A 24,832-nucleotide genomic window follows, 5' to 3' on the forward strand; every position below is an offset into this window, starting at 1 on the left:
ATAAACTTATCCTTCTGGATCAGTTATCCCTCAACTGAATCACGAGAGAGAGGTGTGCTTTACCAAGACCTCTTTTAGCATTTCCAGGAAGGCAGTGGGGTTCTCATTAAATCCCTTTTCTGTCATGTATAGCTTGGAGTAACTAAGAGGCTTAGTTCTAGTCCTTCATAAGCCTTCCAGTATGCACACCTGAGAGTGATTCCTCTTCCATTCTCCCATTTCATCATTGGTATCCCATTTATGATCCTCCAATGGTACCACTATTCTTCTAATTGGATAAGGCTTCTTCCTTTCCCTGGCACTATATGACATACAAAGCTCATCCCCCAAATTATCTGCTGCTTGCAGGGTGGCCTGCTTTTCGACAGTAGTCAGGATCTGATTCAAAAGTAACATAATGTTCTTCCAGAAGAGTTAAAATACTTTGGTTAAATTTTGGAAAGCCTCTATATGCAAATATCAGGGTCATTTGAAAACTTGCCAAGATCTCCTTAATCTGCCTTAAGTTCTATAGAGAAAAGCAAATTTGAACCTTAATGAGACTATATTTGCCAACCTTTTGTAGGGGCAAAAGTGCCTAAAACTAAGATTTCTAGGATGGGGCAAGCTTAGAGAGAACCTGGATAAGGGAAATGGAAGGAGATGATTCCTCCAATGGAGGTACCTCTGGGGTTTGCTTCTCTATTTCCCTGGGATTGCCCCTTGCAGCCTTTTCTGAAATGGCCACCAAGAGGGCAGAATCAATCCTACTATGTTGGCAAAGGTCCGGACTTCCGTGCAAGGCAAAGAAAGCCTGCACATGTGGGACCTTGAACCATTTGCCCTCATGTTTACAGAAAAGTTCCAGCTGCAGAATGGTATTAAAATTAATGCTTCATTTCTGAGGCCATGCTTCTTCCTGCAGAACATAATTCAGCCACACCTTTGTGCAAAGGAATATAAGGCAGATTTTCTCCAGAGTCTGAGGGTCAAGGAGTCCCAGAGATTCAGGATACATTCTAGAGGTATATAGGTTAAAGATGGTTGTTTACCCTTCTGGAAGAGAGAACAGAGGAGGAAAAGGTCATTTTTCTTCTCTCCAGAGTCTGAGGGTCAAAGGGATCTCAGTGATTCAGGATGCAGTCAAGAGGAGTGCAGGTTGAAGATGGTTGGTTACCCCTCAGGAAAGAGGGGTGAAAAGCATCCGTTTGTTCCTTTCTCTTTACAGTGAATACCCAGGGTAGATGAGGGGAAGAAAAAAGGGCATCCTTTTCTTTATTCTGACCTTATATCCCTGAGTCCCAGTGATCTTTGCAGGTGTTGACCATGTGTGCAAGTGTGGCTTCACCCATGAAGTGGGGAGGCATACCCAAGAGGAATATTCACACTCACCTATATGGTGCCTAATCCTCCTGCTTTTGATAACCTTTGAGTTCCCTAGACCTTATCTATGCCATGGGTGGGAGCATGACCTCCATCTACGATGCAGGAGGGCCTAATAGGCAGGAATTAGTCAAGCTCACCTGTGCTGTGCCCTGTAAACTTCACTGTCATGTGCCTTTGGATCTCTCACATCTAGTTTTCCTTTCTAGGGCCTCAAAACTAAACTTGGGACAAAAAATTGCCTCAGGATAGTGTACAGACCCATTAAATTAGTGGCCCTCACCAAATTGCAGCCAGTAACTGATGGGGCAGCCCATCTCTTGCTTCTTTCTTATAAGCAGGTGAAGCTGTGGGACCAGGTCCTCTGCAAACAAGGGAAAGAAAGGGAGTCTTGGGAATTGGGGACCTGGCCTAACAAGATGCCTCCCAAAAGGATGATTTAACTTCAGGGGAGGGGAAGGTGCCTGGAGAAAAATCTTTTGCCCTGTGCAAATGGGTTCCTTCAACAGGGGAAAGAACACTCTCAATTGTTACATCCTTGTTGCTTCTAAGAATAGATAGACATCACATTGTTCTGATTTACACTTCTGATGACCAAGCCAAGTGCTTATTCTACCCAGTATTATTATCTCTGTACTTTGAAACAACACCCTTATCATTATATATAAAAAAGAGATAGGAGCCATGACAGCCATGAAAGAAGGGAAGAATGATAGGAAAGACGGGAGGTCCTAGTGCTGACACCCTAATAGGCAGTCGGGGACTACAGTTAGTTCAGAGGCCTTTGGATAACACTGAGATGTAGCCTAACCAGATACCCTCAGTTGCCCCAGGACCTCCTTCTGATCCCACATGATGGCTAGACCTCCGTGAAGGGAAACTGGATTGGAACAAAGCCAACATTCCCAGCACCCCAGGGTGATGGGGGATTGGCAGTGTCCTCCCCAGAAAGCCTGTCCTCATGTCTTAAGGCCAGAAGCTATACTAGTCACTTTTAACTGGCTAACAAAGGCATGGCATTTTTCTTTCAGTTTGGTTATTGTGGAGTTTAGGGATTCCCAAAGAAAGGACAGAAAGCAGCAAGGTTGCTTTTACTCACCCTTCTGCAGATCCTGGATGAGCCCCACAAAATGTCATAGGATCCTCAGAGTGTTGCTTTTCTAGCTATAAATCTCTGTGGCTGGTGGTGTCTTTGCCTGAGTTTTGCTCAGGATCACTGGACTTGATTTGCTCACTTGGCCTGGCAGTCTTCACTCGGCTTGTACTACTGGTTCAGATCCAAAGCCTGACAATGGTGAGCCAGGCATGAAATGGTGAGGAGTGTGTAAGCAAGCGACGGCAGGGTCCGGCCACTGTGTACAACAAGGCACACTTACTGGGGCTGGTGGGCAGCTCCAGGTGTTGACATAGGTGCTGGTTCCCTGTGAGGCTATGGCTTGACCAGGTGTACCACAGGTGACTTCCACTGCAGGCACCAGGGAGCACTTCATCAACCAGCAGCTTAGAGATTCCAGGAACTGCAGAGCCCCAAATAGGGTGTAAGAGCCCTGGCTCAGGGAACTCCTAGAGCTGAACTCCCCAAAGGGCCACAGCTCTTCTCTCCTTCTCTTTTCTCTCTTCTTTCTTCTCTCTTCTCGTGCTTGCAACATGGTGACTGGGGAGCATGTTTCAGCCCTGTTTGTGCCATTCAGCAGGTCCCAAGTACTTGTCTTGTTTCGAGGAAGAATGAGGTACACGGACAACTGGAGGGTAAGCAAGGCAAAGAGGTGTTTTATTGGGCTACACTACAGCTCTCAAGAGACCTGAAGTGGGTAGCTTCTTTCTACAAGTAGGTCATCCAGAGATCTGTTCAGCTCTCAGCTGAGAGAAGTCCCACAGTGGGTAGCTCCAGCCCACAGGCAGGTTTTCCCAGTGTCTCTACAAGTCTGGCTGAGTCCAGGGTTTTATGGGCTTCAAGGAGGAGGAAGTGTGTGCTGATTGGTCCATGGGTGGCCATGGCTGGACCTGGAAAAAGCACCATAATTTCCACTCTGCTTCACGCAATTGGCAGCCTGGCACCCAAGCTTCAGGCCATCCCCAGCATAAAGGTGAGGCTTCACCAGGGACCCACCTCTTTCCACCCAGGAGCCTGTCTGCTTTCTGCTGTCATCAATCTGCCATCCACAGCCTGCAGACCTGTGCCAACCTTCCTGTAGGCCTCCCCTTTGCCTCCCTTCCATGCTTATCAGCACCCAAAGTCCAGAGGGGCTCGAGGCAGCAGGGTTCTGGCATGTTGGTGCCACACTGAGCATGTGTATACCCAGCAGGGTCATGGTAGTGCCCAGGCTTTGTCACAACTTTGCTCCAAAATTGGAGCAGGCACCAGATTCAAGGAAATTTCAGACAGTGGGAGCCTGCTGAGGTCAGGGGAATTCCTGGGCTCCCAAGAGTTCCTCCTCTCACCTACTCCATGGTGTGCACAGCCCCAGCTACACCTCCCACACTGCAACCAGCATCTTCACAGCTACCACACCACATGGACCACTGCTGCCATCAGAATGTATATTGGTGCTGCCATCTTGAGAAAATAGTCTTGTCACAATAAGATTTTTTTTTTTTTGCGATGGAATCTTGCTCATGTGCCATGTCTATATGCCATGCCTGGCTAATTTTTTTTTTTTTTTTATTTTGAATAGAGGCAGGGTTTCACCCTTTTGGCCAGGCTGGTCTCGAACTCCTGACCTCAGGTGATCCACCCACCTTGGCTCCCCATATTGCTGGGATTACAGGTGTGAGCCACCATGCCCGGCCTTGCCACAATAAGTTTTAATGGTCCTGCCAATATTAAAATGAAATCTTTAATGAATAAGTCATAAACCTTCTCATGTGAACTACTTAGAAGGAGCAGACTACAGATGTTGATGCCATTCTAATATTATGTGTGGAATTTGTGTCAGTGATGAAGGTCTTCACAGACTTCCAGTGATGCTACAGTTCTTACACATCACTTTTTATGGAAGCTTGAAAAACACTTAACCTAGGTAACGTCTTCTGCTCTAAATGGTGGCTATACAATGGAGAAAATGCTGATAAAGTTTTTAATATCTAGTTTATCAGCAATAATAATTGTTTATGATTCTGTTCTTTCTGATGCTGTCTATTGTATGCATGTTTTAAACATATGTATGTGTTTAAAGTATATATTATATATGTAATATATGCATACGTGTGTGCGTGTGTGTACATATATAGATATGGATAGTGTATGTATGTGTGTGTACATATATATAGATATAAACACACGAAAATTCATACAACTCTACACAATCTAGTTTTAAATACCCTAAAAGCTTAGGTCACATTGGGAAGGAGGGAACCATAATGACAAGTTAACATATTTTCCAGTGTTAGAATTATTGAAGTATGAACTGGACATCTGTCAGAGATATTTGGAATGAGAGAGGATAGGAGTAGTAGCAATGTAGATTCAGCCATTAGGCAGGAGTTTCGACTAGAACTCTGAGATCTTTTTATTTAATTATTAGTATTAGTAAAAGTAATTCTCCAGTCTTCCCCCTAAAATGCTCTTTAAATTAGTTTGCTAGGACTGGCATAACAAAAGGTATTATTGTCTTGGTGACGTAAACAACAAACATTTGTTATCTCACAGTTCTGGAGTCTAGAAGTTCAAATTCAGTGTGTCCGCACAGTTGATTTCTCCTGAGGCCTCTCTTTTTGGTTTCTAGATGGCTTTTTTCTGTGTCTTCAGATGTTTTTTCCACTGTGTCTGACTGTGTCATAATCTCTTCTTCTTAAAAGGGCACCAGTCATACTGGATTAGTGCCCACCATAATGACAACATTTTAACTTAATTTTCTGTTTATTAAAATAAATGACACTTTATTCATAATATTTTTAACTTTACACTTAGTAGGGACTTTATAAATGCTTGTTTCGTGTTCAACATTCAAGAACATCGTTGGCGATGTCAGCTTATGTTTGAAATGAAGGACACTTTTTTGCCAGCCCCAAATATACTAAAGTGTTTTGAGTTTTAATAAGATCGATAACCTTACAAATGGAATTCATAACTTTTGCTAGTTTTCTCTATCACTTGTGAGGTTTCAATTTTATTCTAGAAAAAAATTTCTCAACGAAATATTTGAAAAGAACTACTCAAAAGCGGCCGGGCGCGGTGGCTCAAGCCTGTAATCCCAGCACTTTGGGAGGCCGAGGCGGGCGGATCACAAGGTCAGGAGATCGAGACCACAGTGAAACCCCGTCTCTACTGAAAATACAAAAACTTAGCCGGGCGCGGTGGCGGGCGCCTGTAGTCCCAGCTACTCAGGAGGCTGAGGCAGGAGAATGGCGGGAACCCAGGAGGCGGAGCTTGCAGTGAGCCGAGATCGCGCCACTGCACTCCAGCCTGGGCAATAGCGTGAGACTCCGTCTCAAAAAAAAAAAAAAAAAAAAAAAAAAAAAAAAAAAGAACTACTCAAAAGCTAAGGCAAGAAAAAAATTGAGATTAAATGGGTCGAAAATATGCAATTTCAATTATAATAGACCTGATATATTCCAACCATCTGTCATAAAATGAAAGGTTACTATAGGCACACAGCAACAAAATTACCGGAATTTGGATGATGTGAGGTAAGCCTGACCAAATTTAATATTTTCATTTACACTTTGTAGTTTTGTCTGAGTTTCCAGGGTATACTTATTTTCATCTGTTTTTCTGTGTTATTTTTGAAGAAGTTTTTACTTTAGGATATTGACAATTTCTATGCGATTCCTTCACATCTTAATAAATATCTCAAGATGATATAAGCCTTAAATAATATGGTTGTACAGAATATTTTTTAATTTAAATTGTAAACTAAATTGTCTTCTAATAATTTGAAAGTCTTTGCTTTCTTCTTTTGATGGCTGTTCTCTCACACCCATCTGTACTGTCACTGTGTTTTCTGATTTTGTAATGTACTGAGAATTGTACTTCATCTTAATAAAGCAAATAAGTAGATATAGACTGTGACTGTATATTTGAAACAGAAGTGTTAACATTTCTGAATACTCTGCACTCTACTTTTTCCCCTCTTGTCCACTACACTGCTACTTCAAATAATAAGAAGCCCTCACCATTTCTCATTTTGTTTATTTCAGTAGTGCTGTCAGTGGTTTCACTCAATCTTATTCCTGCACTTAGGTGTTGCCCTGGCTATTTTTTAAAATATATAAAGCTGATCATGTTGTTCTTGTTTAATGGTTGATATCAATTCCCATTAACTTTAGGATCAAATACTAATGTTTTTAAGTTGCTTAGAAGGTGTTTAAGGTATTGCCAGTGACCTATGTCTCCAGCTCAGTCTTCCTCACCTTCTTGTGTCTTATCTAGGCCCCAACCACATTGAATTATTTCCATTTCTCAATATATATAACATTTTCCCATATCTCATTGCCTTTTAGCACACTTTTTCCTATGCTTGGCTAGCATCTTTTCATTTCCCCCATGCCTCACTTCATTTTTCTTCAGTCTCTCATTCATTTACCAAATATTATTGAGTGCCTTTTTAGTGCCTGGCACTCTACTAAGTAACAGGAGTGAGTAAGACTGCAGCAGTTCTACTGTTTTCATCCTGCCAGTTTCTTTACTTGGCTGGCTTCTATGATTACATTTTCTAAATGGTATCATCTCCTAGTACACTTTAAGTTACTGCAAGGCAAATATTTTGTGTTTTATCTTTACAAGTTCAGCACCTACTACAGTGTCTGGATATGAAATAGTTCAATTAATGCTACTAAGAAATGAATATATATGCCTGCTTTGGCTCAGTGTGTGCTATTTACAGTCATGATCAATGACTTTTATCTTAACTGCTTCTTTTTTTCAATTCTTCCAATTCTGGATTAATACTATTTCATCAAAAAACTTTGTATGGGCACTAAAAGGAAATACTTACTGGTTCACTAAAACTGATATTTAATACCAAAATGTCATTGTTAACTTATGTATTTATTAACCAGAGAAACAGGTCAGTAAAAGATATAAAGAAGTTTATTTTGTCTATTTGTTTTTATAACAAGTAATCAACGTATGTGATTTTGGGGACTGGTTAGGTAAGTCCAAAATATGTAGAGCTAACTATCAGGTAGAGCAGGAGGGAACTTTTGACAAGGGTGGGATTTCTATCTTCAGGAAGCCTCAACTCTGCTTTAAGCTTTTTTAAACTGATTAACTCAGACTCATCCAGATTACCTAAGATAATATCACTTAAAGCTAACAGACCATGGACTTTACATGTAGAGAAGATACTTTCACAACAACACTTGTGTTAGTGTTTGAATAATTGGGGCTTGTAGCCTAGCCAAGTTGACATATAAAACAAACAAACAAACAAAAACAAAAAATCAGCCAGGTATGGTGGCGTATACCTGTAGTCCCAGCTACTCAGGAGGCTGAGGCAGGAGGATTGCTTGAGCCCGGGACTTTGAGGGGTAGTGCATCATGACTGCACCTGTGAATAGCCACTAGACTCCAGCTTGGGCAGATAATAAGATACCATCTCGTAAAGTAAAACAGTTATAAATAATATTTGCTAACATTTTAAAAGAATATCATTTTCCTGACATTATACTAAGCACTTTACATGCATTAATTCATTTAATCATCACCACAACCCAAGTGCAAGATTATTATTCATAGTTTACTAATGGGAGAACAAATGTAAAACACTCATTCTCCAGTGGAACAATAGAAAAAACATTGTTGTAAGTCATTTTGAAGGACAGAACTTAGAACCCAAAGTATTTTTATGATGAGTCAAAATTGTGGTATGTTCTGATATGAATTAATTTTTCAGAAGGTTTTACTTTAAGATATTGATAATTTCTATGCAATTCTTTCACATCTTAAAAAAATCTCAAGGTGATTCTAGCCTTAAATAATATGGCTGTTCAAGATACAGTCTTAAATAATATGGTTGTACAAACAAACTGCTTGGTGGTTGCACAGTTTTTCTTACAATAAAGAATTCAGATGTAGGAATATTATTGAATATAAACAATTGAAAAAGATAAACTATTACATTTACACTAGTACTTCAGAGCACTTGATATATTTAAATGAGAATCAGCATGAAGTATGTTCAATAGCATGAGGACTAGTGACAGATAGATCAAATTCGGGGTTTTCTATACTCAAACTGTGTGACCTTGAAAAGTGCAATGGCAGTAATAATAATACTTACGCCATAGAACTTTTCTGAAGGGTAAAAACAATACAGTAAGAGTCAATACACAGTTAGTGCAGAATTGTGTCTATCATGTCATTTAAATGTTTGTTAAATAATTCTTTTGCTAGGTTAAGCTTTCTCAGTGGGTTGTTCCATGGTAGATACATGGATCCTGGATATTTGGAACAGAAAATGGAAACGTGAACACTCTACCAAGTCAAAAGCAAATTCTCTTTTTTAAGGCTGCAATTTGCTGATTGATAGTAAACTATTTTGGTGAACTGGAGTGGTGATCTCAAATGTAATAAATATGTATAAATAAAATATAATACAAGAATATCAAAGACACATTATTTATAACTGCTCTAGGCACTTTCAGTTATTTAAATGTTTTAATTTTGCATGAAAGACAAAAATGCCTCTTCTGGTGAATCTTTGGTAGTTTTGTGAAATTTATTAACATATAAAATATATTGCTTTTTTATGCTTTAGCAATGATTTTATAAACTAAAATGTAAAACAATGATTGAAATTCAGTAATTAAATAAAATTATTTTGATGTAGCCAAACTGGAGAAAAGGAGTAGTTTAAAATTTTAGTGTTTAGATTTTGTATCTCAGTTTATTATGAATCTGAAAGAAACATTTTAGGGAATACAGCAATAATAGAAAGTCATTTCCTATAATAGCATAGTTTTTGTGGTGTAATAAAAGGTTACATGACAAGGTCAGACTACTTCATTTCAAAGCTAAAAATGATTTCTACACTGCCCTGAGGTTTGCAGATCTCTGACTGAGTGGTCCCTGGAAGCCTTGTTCATTTTGGTGTTTATATATTTAATGACTATCTAGAAATAAATAAGACTAGTGCTTAGAACCAAGTTTTAGGATGAGCAATTTTTGTGACTATCACGTATTTTTTCTTCTTTTAAAACCTGTAATTAAACATTGGTTTCTCGGGCCTGAATCATCCTTTTCTTATTAACTGATGGTTACTGACAACTGACCTCCACTAGGTGCAGTTCCAGTAGTTGTTAAGTGACCCTGATCTTGGCCAAAAGGCCTCATCTGTCTAGAAATAAATGGGCACTTTTATTTTACAGTTAGCCTTGCTCTGATACTCTCTAGTGACAGAAGCTTAAGATGGAATATTCTGCACTTCATGCAATACATTAACAACAAAAATTCTTTTCACAGAAGAGCAAATTTAGGATATAGCTTTTTATATTGTTGCCTCAAACTGTTATTTATATCCATGGTTGGAAATAATCGTGAAAAATGTATCATTGATTTTTCAACCCATGGATGCTGCAAATCTATTTGAATATGGAATGGCTTGATGCTGTCCCATGTTTTTTACATTACATTATGTTATAATTGTCTGCTGTTCCATAATTTACCTTTATAAAATGTATAAGTGAATAAAATTTTTTATACATTATTAACATTAACTTTATAAGTAAAATTAAATAATGGAGTAATTAAAACTTGACTGTTCCTGTTTGTCGCACTCCGTTTTTTTGTTTGATTCAAATATCACTTCCAGCACTATCCATTTTGTTTTTGAGATGGAGTCTCGCCCTGTGGCCAGGCTAGAGTGCAGTGGCGCGATCTTGGCTCACTGCAACCTCCGACTCCCTGGATCAAGTAATTCTCCTGCCTCAGCCTCCTGAGTAGCTGGGATTATAGGCACGTGCCACCACGTCCAGCTAAGACAGGCTTTCACCATGTTGACCAGAATGGTCTTAATCTCGTGACCTCATGATCTGCCCACCTCTGCCTCCCAAAGTGATGGGATTACAGGTGTGAACCACTGTGCCCAGCCAGCACTTTCCGTATTTTTTGTTGTTGTTGTTAGTTTTTTGTTTTTTGGTTTTTTTTTCTTTTGAGGCGGAGTCTCACTCTGTCGCCCAGACTGCAGTGCAGTGGCCTGATCTTGGCTCACTGCAACCTCGGCCTCTTGGGTTCAAGCAATTCTCCTGCCACAGCCTCCCAAATAATTGGGACTACACATGCATGCCACCATGCCCGGCTAATTTTTTGTATTTTAAGTAGAGACGGGGTTTCGCTATCAGTTTTTATTTTCTCTACTTTCATTTTCATTGGCAAATTTTTTCCTTACATTGTCTATTTTTTATAAAATGTCACATAAATTTATCACAAGGGGACAAGGAAGCAATGCAACTACACATTATGATTTATGTACTTGAACTGAGTAAGTAATGCCTAGTTATCAATAATTGACAGAATTTGAAAGAAGTGATGTGTGTGTCACTGATCATGATGTACCTCTTTTATTTACATAGTGATTTGTGTACTGAAGTGCTACTAAAGAAGTTTGTCCTTTATACAATTACAGTTGGTATACCATGTGAACTGCAATTTGAACCCTGTTTTTGGGAGGTGACTGGTGTTATTTAACTAAACCATGTAACTGAAATTTTTGCATGTTAGAACCATGTAAAAAGAGGACTGAATATACACTATATATATTCAATTTCATTCATTATCAGAAATACATAAATTGAAGTTACAATGCCATACCACTATACACTTAAAAGAACGGCTTTGGTAGGCAGAATTCTAAGATGACACATGACTCCAGCCCTTAACTTTTCTTCACTGGGAAGATGATAGGGCATCACTGCTGTGATTGTTAGTTGGCAAAAGGGATTTTGCAGATGTAATTAGGGCTACTAATAAGTTGACTTTGAGTTAATCAAAAAGGAGATAATCTGGGTAGACGTAACCTAATCACATGAGCCCTTTAAAAGCAGAAAGAATTTTTTTTTCCCTAGTTGGTAGCAGAAGAAGAAATCAGAGATATTTAAAGCGCGAGAGGGCTTCAATGTGAAGGATGTTCCCCACTGCTGAGATGGATGGGCCATAGGCCATGAACCTGTGAGTAGCCCTAGAAGCTCAGAGTGGTTCCTAGATACAACAGCTAGCAAGGTAAAAGGAGACTCGAATCCTGCTACTAGAAGGAAGTAAATTCTGTTAACCTGAGTAAGTCTGGAAGTGGATTCTTCACACAGAGACATTAGATAAGAGCGCAGACTCATTGATACCTTGATTTTGGCCTTGTAAGACCCTAATCAGGGAACCCAGTTGAACCCAGCTGGATTTCCGATCTCCAGAACTGTGAAATGATTAATGGATGTTATTTTAAGCTGCTAAGTTTGTGTTAATTTTTTATGCTGCAATAGAAAATTAATACAATATTAAAACTTTAATAAGAAAAAAATGACAAAACCAAGTGTTGGTGTGGATGTGGAACAACTGAAACTCTCTATTGTTGGCAATGCAAATTAGTACAGACAGTTCTGAGTTGTATTTGGCAGTAGCTACTAAAGCAGAACATAAAACATGACTATATCCTAGAAACGATTACAGCTTCTTGATTTTTTTTTCAATATAAATGTGTTTGTGCACTGTTTAAAAAAGTACAAGAATGTTCATAGACAATTGAAATAGCCCCAAACTGAAAATAGCTTGTGTTCATTATTAATGAAATGTATAAAGAAATTGTGGTATATTCACCAGTGGAAAGCCACACAGCTATGAGAATGAACCAACTGCTACTAGACATAGATGAATCTTATAAGCACACATTGAATGAAATAAAAAACACATAAAAGAATATGCTTGGGGCGGGTGTGGTGGCACATGCCTGTAATCCCAGCACTTTGGGAGGTGGAGGTGGGCGGATCATGAGGTCAGGAGATTGAGACCATCCTGGCCAACATGGTGAAACTCTGTCTCTACTAAAAAATAAAATATATATATTTTTTAATTTATTTATTATTATTATACTTTAAGTTGTAGGGTACATGTGCATAACGTGCAGGTTTGTTACATATGTATACTTGTGCCATGTTGCTGTGCTGCACCCATCAACTCGTCATTTACATCAGGTATAACTCCCAATGCAATCCCTCCCCCCTCTCCCCTCCCCATGATAGGCCCCGGTGTGTGATGTTCCCCTTCCTGAGTCCAAGTGATCTCATTGTTCAGTTCCCACCTATGAGTGAGAACATGCGGTGTTTGGTTTTCTGTTCTTGTGATAGTTTGCTGAGAATGATGGTTTCCAGCTGCATCCATGTCCCTAATTAGCTGGGCCTCATAGGACGTGCCTATAGTCCTAGCTACTCACGAGGCTGAGGCAGGAGAATCACTTGAACCTGGGAGACAGAGGTTGCATTGAGCTGAGATCATGCCACTGCACTCCAGCCTGCGTGACAGAGCGAGACTCCTTCTCAAAAAAAAAAAAAAAAAAGGGCCTGGTGCGGTGGCTCATGCCTGTAATCCCAGCACTCTGGGAGGCTGAGGCGGGCGGATCATGAGGTCAGGAGTTCAAGAGCAGCCTGACCAACCTGGTGAAACCCCGTCTCTACTAAAAATATAAAAATTAGCCAGCATGATGGCGGGTGCCTGTAATCCCAGCTACTCGGGAGACTGACGCAGGAGAATCCCTTGAACTTGGGAGGCGGAGGTTGCAGTGAGCCAAGATCGTGCCACTGCTCTCCACCCTGGGCGACAGAGCGAGACTCCATCTCAAAAAACAAAACAAAACAAAACAAAACAAACAATAAAAAAAAATGCTCCCAAAAGAATATGATCCCGTTTGTGTAAAGGTCAGAAATAGGCAAAACTTCTTTATGGTTCTATAAATGATGATAGTGAAGTTCAGAGGCTACAGTAGTGTTTGAGAAGGGGTACCACAGGAGGATTTAGGGTGCTTGTGATGCACTGTTTATTGATCCTGATGCTGACTTAGCAGGTGTGGTCATGTTGCAAAGATTCATTTAACTGTATATGTATAACTTGTGCACTTTTCATTCTTGGATGAAAAGCTGTTTTAGAAAAGGACTATAAACTGTTGGCAATACTTTTTCCATCCTGGGCTTTAAAAAAGAAAAATTGCCCAAGGTCATATAGCTAGTGAGTGAAAAGACTTAGAGCAGAAAATATTTAAGGATAATTTAATAATTAATGTTTTAGTAGAATTAGATCTTTTATTAGACTAAATATAGAAAGGGAAAAAAGGAGAAGTGAGACTAGTTCATAAATAATTTTGACATTTACAATTTCTCGGTTTTTTTGAACAAACAGTTTGCCGGGAGGACTCGTATCACTCTGTCGTCTCATGTGCTGCAGTAGTTCTTACTTCTATGGAACCAACAATAGAAATGAAGAAAAGAGAAGAACCAAAATTTCCTGAGCCTTCCAAACAGTGAGTTGTTCATTTAATTTTTCAAGGCCTTGTAAAATCAATTAGATAACTGATAAGAAAATGTGATTTATAATAAATGTGTTAATATTAGTATAAAGAAAGAAGAAATAAATTTTGTGCATTAAAAAATAATCTCTTCTATTTTGTCTCAATTAATAACTTCTGTCTTCAATTGTGATCTTAATGATGGCGCTATCAAATGGAAATTGTTTATATCCTACATACCTCACACTATTATTTCGAGAATTGAAAGATAGATGTGAACATATGACAACACAGTATAAATGCCAAGATAGTGATTAACTCAAAACTCTTGTCAATGACAGAAGCCAAATGTTAACTGGTTTCAGAAAAAAGAATCAAGAGTGCTGGTGGTTATCGGCTCATGTAATTTATAAAGTACAAAGGTAGCAATTTCTTCAAGTACAGTTTTGGTTCTCAAATGATATCATCAAGGGTCATTCTCTCTATCTACATCTTTTTGCTTGACTCTTCTGTCTGGGGTTTTCATTTTCTGTGAGGATCCTCTAGTGGTGATATTGCTGCCTTCAGCAGGAACCGGGATTGATTTTCATTTTCTCCACAAATCCAGTGGAAGGAGGTAATTTCTCATTCCTTTTAATCAAAGCAAAAATAACCCAGATTTGAGTGTCATTGGATTGGCTTTGACTAGCTTGGCTTGTTTGACATGGCAATTCTGAAACAATCACTATATCCAAAAGTATTTAGTGGTGATTGACTAGATAATTTGTTGTTGCATGACAAGCCCTGGAACACAGAATGAAATATGGAGGGGAAAAGTGATTCCACAATTGACATATTGGTAATATAGATAAAAGAAGGCAGAGATAGATGAGGTGTCAAAATAATGGATGTTCAATATAGGTAATATTATCACCATTAATTTTAAAAGTCAGAATTCTTTATTATATTTAAGTCATAAACATTTAAATACTAAAATATAATGTATGTATCTTTATTTCTTATTTTAAATGATTTTTTACCTACTTAATTTTATTTTATGTTATTTGTTCTGGCTGTGCTATTGAGAGGCTGTATAACTCAGTGGTTAGGAATCCAGGCCTTGGGCAGATTCTTCCCCCAACTCCCCCAATTTTCTTAACCCCTGGGCACTGTGGCTTGCACCTATAGTCACAGATACTCATGAGGCTGAGGGGGAAGGATCATTTGAGCCCAGGACTTTTAGGCTGCCAGGAGCTATGACCATGTCACTGCCTTACTCCAGCTTGGGTGACAAAGCAAGACTCTGTCTCTAAAATAAATAATAAATAAACCTTCTTAACCTTAGTTTGTTTGTTTCTTTTTAATGTGGGAGATACTTTACCTCATAATGCAATGCCTAAAACATAATAGAGAGGCAAGAACATATAAATTGTGTAATTTTTTTGCAACAAACATAATTGTCAAATAGCCACATCAACTGTTTATAAATGGAGTTACTAAAGCCGTTTATGATATCAGTTTTGTGTATTTTGGATTTCCCACAAGAAAAAAAATACTAGATAGGGCTGGGCACGTTGACTCACACCTTTAATCCCAGCACTTTGGGAGGCCAAAGCGGGCAGATCACTTGAGGACAGGAGTTCTAGACCAGCCTGACCAACATGGTGAAACCCTGTCTCTATGAAAAATACAAAAAAACTAGCCAGGCATGGTGGCAGGCACCTGGAATCCCAACTACTTGGGAGGCTGAGGCAGGAGAATCAGTTGAACCTGGGAGGCAGAGGTTGCAGTGAACTGAGATTGTGTCATTGCACTCCGGTCTGGGTGACAAGAGCGAAACTCCATCTCAAAAAAAAAAAAAAAGAAAAAAAATAGTAGTCATAAAATAATCACCCACCAATATAAAACTAATGCTGGAAGTTGAGATATTGTCTTTGGATAATAAATATTTCTTTTTAATTTAGGATGGAATTACTTCTTTAAGTAAATTTTCCCCTTGAATTTTACGGTCTTCATATATAAATTCATAAATCATTGACTCTTTAAAATATAGGATTCATAGAGTCATCTAATTCAGAACCCAGTAAATTTGTTGCTAAGAATAACTGAAATAGTCATCTCAGAATATGTAAGACTGTACATAAGAAAGAATATGTAATACATAATTACATCACTTTAGAAAGTAAAAAACATTTTATGACTGAGATATTTGTATTATCTAACCAATGTTTAGTTATATTCTGATGATAAATATTTTAGTTTTGACAATTTGTTATTAAATATTCTCATGTATTTATTAGTTTTTAGACATTTGATAAGGAGAAATAAGAATTAGGAACTCCTACTAGGAATGAAGTATAAACTTTTCAGCATAGCAAGTGATAGGGAGAAACTATCTAAATCTTTAAGAAGGAAAGCTACATTGCGCCTTACAGTAGGAGAGGACCAGAGCGTTCCACTTGTTGCAATATCTAAAATTCATCTTAATTCAGGAAACAAAGATGGGGATTTTACTTCACTTCTGAGTTTAGTTTGATATGTAACTCATATGGAAAAGAAAAACTTGCTAAAAAATAGAATATTCTATGTAATCCAAAAAGAATGTACAATTTTCAAATATTTAATCATAAGCATAGAATGCTGGGGTCAAAGCTTTGAGAGTGACTGTTCACAATAGTCAAGTCATAGAATCAACCTAAGTGCCCCTCAACAGATGGTTGGATAAAGAAAATGTGATATATATATACACCATAAAAAAAGACTGAAATCATGTCTTTTCAGCAACATGGATGGAGCTAGAGGTCATTATCCTAAGTGAAATAACTTAGAAAATCAAATATCACATATCCATACTTATAATTGGGAGCTCAATAATGGGCACACATGGACACACAGAGGGGAATTATAAATTCATAAAAATCCTACTATTAAAAGTATGCCCAAATATCCAGCTACACTCAGCATGTTCCTCAAAACTCTACTTTTCTCAAGTCGGTTCTATGTAAATGAGCATTTCATGAAATGTACATAGAGCTCAAACTCTGAAGAGAATGAAAGAATAACCATGATTGGCTTTGGATTATATTTTGTATTAATACTTTGTGAGAAATATGCTTGTTGAAATGCAAATATTCTGTACATACCATACCTCAACGTCTGAAATGAAGGGATTTTTATGCCCATTGTAAAGTTAGAAATGCAGAGGTAAAATAAAAATTAATCTATTCTTTGTCCATGTCCACGTTTTTATATTATTTTATATAAATAAATCTAACCTTAGGAATAGATTTGATTCATTGTTGACTCTTGCGTAGATGAAGCATTACTTAAACGTATTGTCATTTACTCCAAGTTTCAAGACCTCTTTGTAATGCTTCAATTTCTTGTCATGAAGTAGGTTCAAGAAGCTCCTTCTGAAAAGTCACAGATGTTATCATTTAGTACAAAAGTCTTATTTTTAAATAATTGCTAACACTAACCTATTTTATTCTTAGAGGGTACTTAACACAGGTTTAAAGTTTTGTCAGCTCTTTTTGTTTATTTATCTGAATGAATAGTACATGTTAGATTTGGAACAGTTAAGTACTCTCTCTAAGGTCACCGCTTTAGTCTCCTAAAGTTGTTACACAAACTCTGTAGTTATATTGAAGAGACATCAAAGAATAATATTACAAGCTGATCTCCAATTTTCCTTGACAATCTTCAGGGGAACATATTTATTTATGCTTTTAGGCAGATATGTATTTGTTAATTTATCAAAAATAGGTAATTCTTGAGTGTCTGCTTTGTTCTTGGCACTGTGCATAGTGATAGAGATTTTGTGTTGAAAAGCAGGTGAAATCCCTTCTCTACTAAAAATACAAAAATTAGCTGGGTGTGGAGGTGCATGCCTATAGTCCCAGCTACTCGAGAGGCTGAGGAAAGAGAATCACTTGAACCTGGGAGGTGAAGGTTGCAGTGAGCCGAGATTACGTCATTGCATTCCAGCCTGGTGACACAGCAAGACTCTGTCTCCAAAAAAAAGAAAAGAAAAGAAAAGAAAAAAGCAAAAGTGTAGCTGTGGCTATAATGTAGAGGTGTATCTTATTATAATCTCATTATAAGGGCTGGTAAGAGGTTGTAACATAGCCAAGGAGGTCAGGTAAAATGTCCCTGAGGAAGTGACTCTTGAGCTAACGTCTACAGAATATTAGTTAACTAACTGAAAAAACAAAATAGCTTCTTAAAGTATTCTGTGATGGGTGGGAGTGTGGAGAAATTGAAGGAAGGCTTGTGGGAGGAAAAGGAAGCCAAATTATGTTAGCAGGGCCAAGCAACATGGTCAGATTTGCCTTTTGAAAACTTTGTTTGGGCGGGGCACGGTGGCTCAAGCCTGTAATCCCAGCACTTTGGGAGGCCGAGACGGGCGGATCACGAGGTCAGGAGATCAAGACCATCCTGGCTAACGCGGTGAAACCCCATCTCTACTAAAAAATACAAAAAAAAAAAAAACTAGCCGGGCGAGGTGGCGGGCGCCTGTAGTCCCAGCTACTCGGGAGGCTGAGGCAGGAGAATGGCGTAAACCCGGGAGGTGGAGCTTGCAGTGAGCTGAGATCCGGCCACTGCACTCCAGCCTGGGCGACAGAGCCAGACTCCCTCTCAAAAAAAAAAAAAAAAAAAAAGAAAACTTTGTTTGTTTGTTATAGAGAATGAATTAGGTATGGTTGGGGTAGTGGTGAAATGGAGCTGGCTTAGGAGAGCCAATTTGATAGCAGATCTCCCCAGCTCTAGATTCAGTGACTTCACACTGAAAGTTTGAAATCAGCCATGGTGGGTGTAGTTACATCATAGCATTGGGAATTCTACAAATGAGGACTTTCCTCCTCTCCAGGAGAGCTAGTTAAATAGTTATCAGTACATTACTAAATGGAGGACAGATTGAGTGGCTACAGTGAGATCATTTAGGTGATTGCTGATAGTAGCTTGGACTAGGGTGCTGGCATTGGGGATGGGGAAATGTGAAAAGAGAACTGTGTCAATATATATTTATGAGCCGTGGCAAGTTAAATACAGTTATTAAACTAATAACTTACAATACATTGCTAAGTATTTGCAGTAAGAATGAAAATGAGAAATTATCTTCATTACTAATTGTAATTATGATAAATATATAATATTGTGAAAATCCTAACATGTTATCTTGATTTAGTAATAGTTTAATGAATGGAGAGTCATGATATTCTTTTAATTTATTTTGAGTGTTATATCAATTGAACTATAAGTGTAACATGCACACACATAAATGCACTTTGCATAAAATTCCTTTCTGAATCATTGTCATTGATTCTTACTGAAACTATCCACAATATAAGTAAGTTCCACCTAGGTTCTTATGTAAATTCTTATGATTCTTTACTAACAATTTTCCTTCATTTACCCTCCATCACTTGGTGCCTTCAAATTCTTCCATTTAAAAAATTCGATACTGAGGTATGGATAGCATAAATATCAGGATAATACTATGATTAGGAAACAGCCTTCTTCCTCATGCAGGCATTCAAAAGAAATGGATAGTGTTTCATGATTTCAGTCAATTCAAGGGTGGAAACAACTATCTGAGGAAAACAGTGAGGAGATAAGATTTCCATGGTGAAAGCTGTTGCCTAAATATGGGTCTCTTACACAGATTTTGGAGGAAGTTAAGGTTGGGAGGAGAAACTTTCTAACCTCAAATCTACAGTGGATTTTCAGAAGAATCATTCAGTGCTTCAGATGTGTTCTCTGCAGTTGGAAGCACAAGGGACACATGTGGATTCATGCCTGAGAAATTTAGACTGCCCAGAAAACCTAGAGGGTGAAAAATGGCCAGCTGTGAAAGCAGCACCATCTAGGACTCTAGAGTTAGTCAGAGAGGCTGTAGTATTTTTGTGAATTATCTGAAGGATGAGGATACCCCATAAAGAGGGATAAAGGACTCTCTTGCAACCATGACTAGGGAACTACAGAATACTGGCCCAGAAGGAGACCTTTGAAAAGATCACTTGTGGGCCCATTTACTAGCCCCTAAAGCCAGTTAAATCTCCTCTGACCGAGTACCACTCCCCCAACCTTTCACTCTGGTAGCAGGAATACACTAGCTGTACCACTGAGGAAGCTTAATCTTCAGGGGTCAGCTTTACACTGGGCCCCATATAAAGCCCTAGAAGCGATCCTGGAAATTTTTCCTTCTTTTCTCCTGTGTGTGTGTGTGTGTTTGTGTGTGTGTGTGTGTGTGTGTATGTGTGTGTTTTGAGATCCCTCCAGATTTTATAAACTTCAGGGCTCACATAACCTGGATTTATCCCTTTGTACCATTGCCATTAGATCTGGGCACTCGGGATTCTTGCCTTGGGCCCTGCATGTGAGAGAACTGTGTCACATCCCTTCTCCAGCTGCTCCCCCTTCCATAAGATGTCTTTCCAGAAGGCCAAGGGCTCCCACCCACTAGGAGACTATGCCTTCACCACTCACTCTGTACAGAATTCGCTGCTCAAATGGCCCTAGGTCCTCCCCTCTGGAAGACCACATAACCCACAACCCATGGGCTGCAGAGGAACAGTCTATCACTGGTAGTGGTGGAGAGAGCTTAGAGGGTTGGTGGGGGCATTTACCTTTCTGACTGCCGGGCCTTGGTGGAAAGGCAGCCAACTAGATGTTTTGTCAACTATGCTATATCACTGGTACCTTGTGAAAGGACTGATTGCCATCAACCTTCTGTATTTTTTTATGATCTCTATTCAACCTTTTGGAAAGATATGAGCTCATTATTTACTGGTTTATAAAAAAACAACAACAACTAAAGAAGGGTTTCAAACGTCAAGAACCAGTGGATTTTAATACGAAAAATAAAAATGTTTAAAAATTCCCAGAGAAACTGTTGCCCTTGATTGACAGTGTTGTTATTTTATCTCTCTGCTGTTTATTGCTCCTTAGTGAGTCATAATATTTGGTCCCTTGTGCAGTTACCCTGTCAAGGCAAGAAATCCTATTGTAATGTTTGCATCTAGTTTGACAATCCTTTGTACATTGAGCACACAAATGCTATTTTTCAGATAAGTTAGGACAACCTGATAATATGACTGAAGTGTTTCAGCTCACCAGTGCAGTACAGTTATCATTGTACTCTTTATAGTGTACTATAAATACAGATTCGTCAGATCACTGAAAAAGATTGCAGGTGCATCACCATTGTTGTGAAAGTAGCTCTTACGTATGCAGAAAAGACATGTTGCCAGCTTTCAATTCCCCCTGCTAACCTCATCCCATGGAAAAAAATCAATTTACAAATACATAAGATATTTTATTTGAATATGTTCTATAATTTAGGTTTTAGCATAAGTCTTCTAGTAATACTATAAATAAATGCTATATAACCCAATATTGATTTTCTACTTTTCCCCTTCCAGGGGAGATTGACTAGCAGAAAAAGCAAAAACTTTGAAATCTAAAACATCTCATCTCTATTTGGCAGTTAGATGACATGGAGCAAGGAGCAGGTACTACTGTTATTGAAATCAAGTATTCTTATATATGTAATAAAGACAATAGCACCTGTTTTGTAAGGTCATTTTAAAAGTATTCAATTTTCAAAGTAGAGCAGGTAGAATAATGCTGGGCACCAAGAAGAAACACAATAAAAATTAACAGCTTTAATATCTCTTTTGTGAGGAAGTTGGGCATAAGAATAAGGGATTGGACCTATAAGAATACATAATGTTCTATGGCATTTGTGCTTTTAGATATTTCCTCAAATTTGCCTACTCACAATATGTGATTATTTGCTCATTTTTAGAAGAAAGTATCTTTTTTTTCATCTGTTAGATTACATCCTTTTACAACAAATGTTTCCTGTTTTTTTTAAATCTTCTATTTTGTTTAGAATAGCAATAACTAGTAGGTACTCAAAAAATACCTGAGAATTGGTTAATTTTTGTTTACTTTTGAGGTAGAACACATTTTCTTTTATTTAGAAGGTAGAACCAACCATGAAAGCTGTCCAACATTATCGAATTTTTAAAAATTAGATTTGATATTTACTGTTAATATTTTAATATTAACATATTTAACATTTGAATAATTAATATTGAAAATATCACAGGGAATTCAAACAGTAATTTTGTCATCAGTATTGAAAAGAAAGATCTGAAAACTTGAAGTCTAGAAACCTGATTGCCAGCCCTGGAAAAGTGCCATGTTTTGCTGCGTGCTAATTCTCTTAACTGTGAAACAAACATTAGCAACACAGTGAAATTCTAATGAGCAAAAGTCTGGCAATGCCTGTTGTAAAATGTGAAGTAGCATACCTTACTTCTTTGCTTTATAGGGGCATCTAAAATAAACATTTATTAATATTTTTAATTATTTGAGTTAAAGAGTTCCCCTGATTGATGGAAAAATCAAAGTACTTGTAGACAGATTGATTCCTGTGTGTTTCTGTAATATTTGAAGACTTCTATTATAGTACCTATTAGACAGAATTACAATTGCCTATATTCTTCACTCTCTCTCACCAGATATTAAAGACAGGTATTTTTTGAGGACAGATGTTTCTATCATTTTCTTTTTTAAATCTTGGGTGCGTCGGATGAAATTTTACATTGTAAGCATAATTATGTGTTGAATTTATCAATTCATGTTGTAATCTATTGTTTAAATCTATTCTTTAAAGTAATGGATTTGTTTATTCAGTAGCACTTAAATATTGTTAATATTAGGTGCCATGCTGTAATCTAAGCTTTGCAAACATTTATTCGTTTAATCTTCCCAACAAGATTATATGTTATCATTATCTGCAAGCTACAGGTCAGACAACAAAGGCACATGGAGGTTAAGTAACTTGTCCAAGGTAACAGTTTAAGAAAAGAATAAATTGTACTTTCTTTCTTTTTAAAAAAAATTTTTTTTGGAGATGGAGTCTTGCTGTGTCACCCAGGCTGGAGTGCAGTGGCGCAGTCTCGGCTCACTGCAACCGCCACCTCCCGGGTTCAAACAATTCTCCTGCGTCAGCCTCCTGAGTAGCTGGGATTATAGGCATGTGCCACCACACTCGGCTAATTTTTGTATTTTTAGTGGAGACGAGGTTTCACCAGGTTAGTCAGGCTGGTCTTGAATTCCTGACCTTGTAATCTGCCTGCCTCAGTCTCCCAAAGTGCTGGGATTACAGGCATGAGCCACCATGCCGGGACTGTACTTTCTTTTAAATTACTTTAGTTATTGAATTTAGAATCTGACACACTGTGAAATCATTCTTTTTATTTCATATGAAGTTCTTTTTGTAGATTTTTATAATCTAAAAAATATGAATGTCATTATAAGCCAATAATGCTTAAGATGATTCCCATTTGTAGATCAACATAATATAAAAGAAGAATATAAGTAACAAAATTCTTCACTGTTGATTATCACAATCGGTACCTCTTCATTTATGTGTATGTTTTTCTCTCAAAAGAGCCAGGAGGAAAACTTTTTTTCATGTTTTGTTCTACTTAGTGTCATTATTCATTTTACTAGCTATTTCTTAAGACTTTTTTTTTTTTTCTTTCTTTTTGATTATTACATTTCTTTGGAAAGTAACTTTCTTTAAACTCATGTCAGTAAAGCTAAAATTACACATTTTGTCAGGAATAAAGAGGCACATATGAGCTTAGAGAACTAGTATAAGATGAAAAATATAACCAGGTGTTTTCCCCAACTAATATATCCATTTTAAAAATGTCACATGCATGTTTAGATATTATAATACCGTATACCAAAATATATCATCATTATTATTATTATTAAGATGGATTCTTGCTTCGTCACCCAGGCTGGCGTGCAGTGGGGCGATCTTGGCTCACTGCCACCTCCGCTTGCTGGGTTCAAGCAATTCTCCCGCCTCAGCCTCCCAAGTTAGCTGGGATTACAGGCACACGCCATCACACCCGGCTAATTTTTATATATTTTTAGTAGAGATGGGGTTTCACCATATTGGCGAGGCTCGTCTTGAACTCCTGACCTTGTGATCCACCCACCTCGGCCTTCCGAAGTGCTGGGATTACAGATATGAGCCACTGCATCTGGCCCATGACTGACAATTTTATGTAACTATCTTGTAGTAAGGTGCTGGGATTACAGACATGAGCCACTGCATCTGGCCCATGACTGACAATTTTATGTAACTATCTTGTAGTACTAGTGTCAATGAATTCAAGCATTATAGAAGTAATAGGATCAAATGATCTTTAAAATCTTTTCCAATCCAGAGAATCTGTTCATAACCAGGTCAACTGCATTTTATTATTTGTATTATCATCATAGTTAAAATATTTTTTGTTTACAAACACATTTGTTTATGTGTTACATTTAGTTAATGACAGTTTAGATATAACATAAATTGGTTAATGACAGTAAGTTTGTACAGCTTTCAGGTAATGTTTATTTTTTATGTATCAAAACTAAGGTATAAAAAGTATTGTGTAAGATGCTACATTTTTTATCAATTATTTTTTAGGATATATTCTATGTGTTTAAGTTATTCTATATTAATTATAATTTCACCCTGGGGATGATATTTTTCCTATTCTGTGGAAAGAGTTTTTGTATTTTCTTTCTGTCTTTACTCTATATTAGAATGTTCAAATTTTTTTTTTTTTATACAGTGAATGTTGCACTTTTGAGATTCTGATAAATTAGGGTGGTGGCAAATTTCTACATATCCTATAAAATGTTATGTGGCACTTCTCTGTGTAAAATTGTTCATATGAAACTGCTCGGAGTGTCAAGTAGTTCATTACACTTTACTAAATTGAATTAAATTGTGATTCTTTTTTATGTGGGATGTCAAGAAATTAGCAAAGTTCTAAAATGTCAAGGATTTGTCATCTTAGATTTCAAACAAACAGCTATGCCATGTAGTGGAGATAATATAAATAAAATATACAAATTAAAATAGTCAACTCTTTTATAATCTAAATGTCTAAATCATTCTTTAATTATATCCTCTTTAAAATGGAACATTTAAAATAAATATTTTCTGCATCCCTGTAATCTCTTACTTTTACATTCTAAGT

At 37.7% G+C, this 24,832-nt stretch overlaps 1 protein-coding gene across 10 annotated transcripts in view; it reads left to right on the forward strand.

Moving 5' to 3' along the window:
- Positions 1–24,832, forward strand: part of CCSER1 (coiled-coil serine rich protein 1) — a 1,446,943-nt gene that overhangs the window by 306,278 nt on the left and 1,115,833 nt on the right. For all 10 annotated transcript variants that reach the window (XM_078002679.1, XM_015138795.3, XM_078002685.1 and 7 more), the window contains exon 5: positions 13,682–13,802. In XM_078002679.1, coding sequence (XP_077858805.1) covers positions 13,682–13,802 — 121 coding nt within the window. The remainder of the gene's footprint in view (positions 1–13,681; positions 13,803–24,832) is intronic.

This window comes from Macaca mulatta, chromosome 5 (genome assembly GCF_049350105.2).
Source record: "Macaca mulatta isolate MMU2019108-1 chromosome 5, T2T-MMU8v2.0, whole genome shotgun sequence".
NCBI lineage: Eukaryota > Metazoa > Chordata > Mammalia > Primates > Cercopithecidae > Macaca > Macaca mulatta.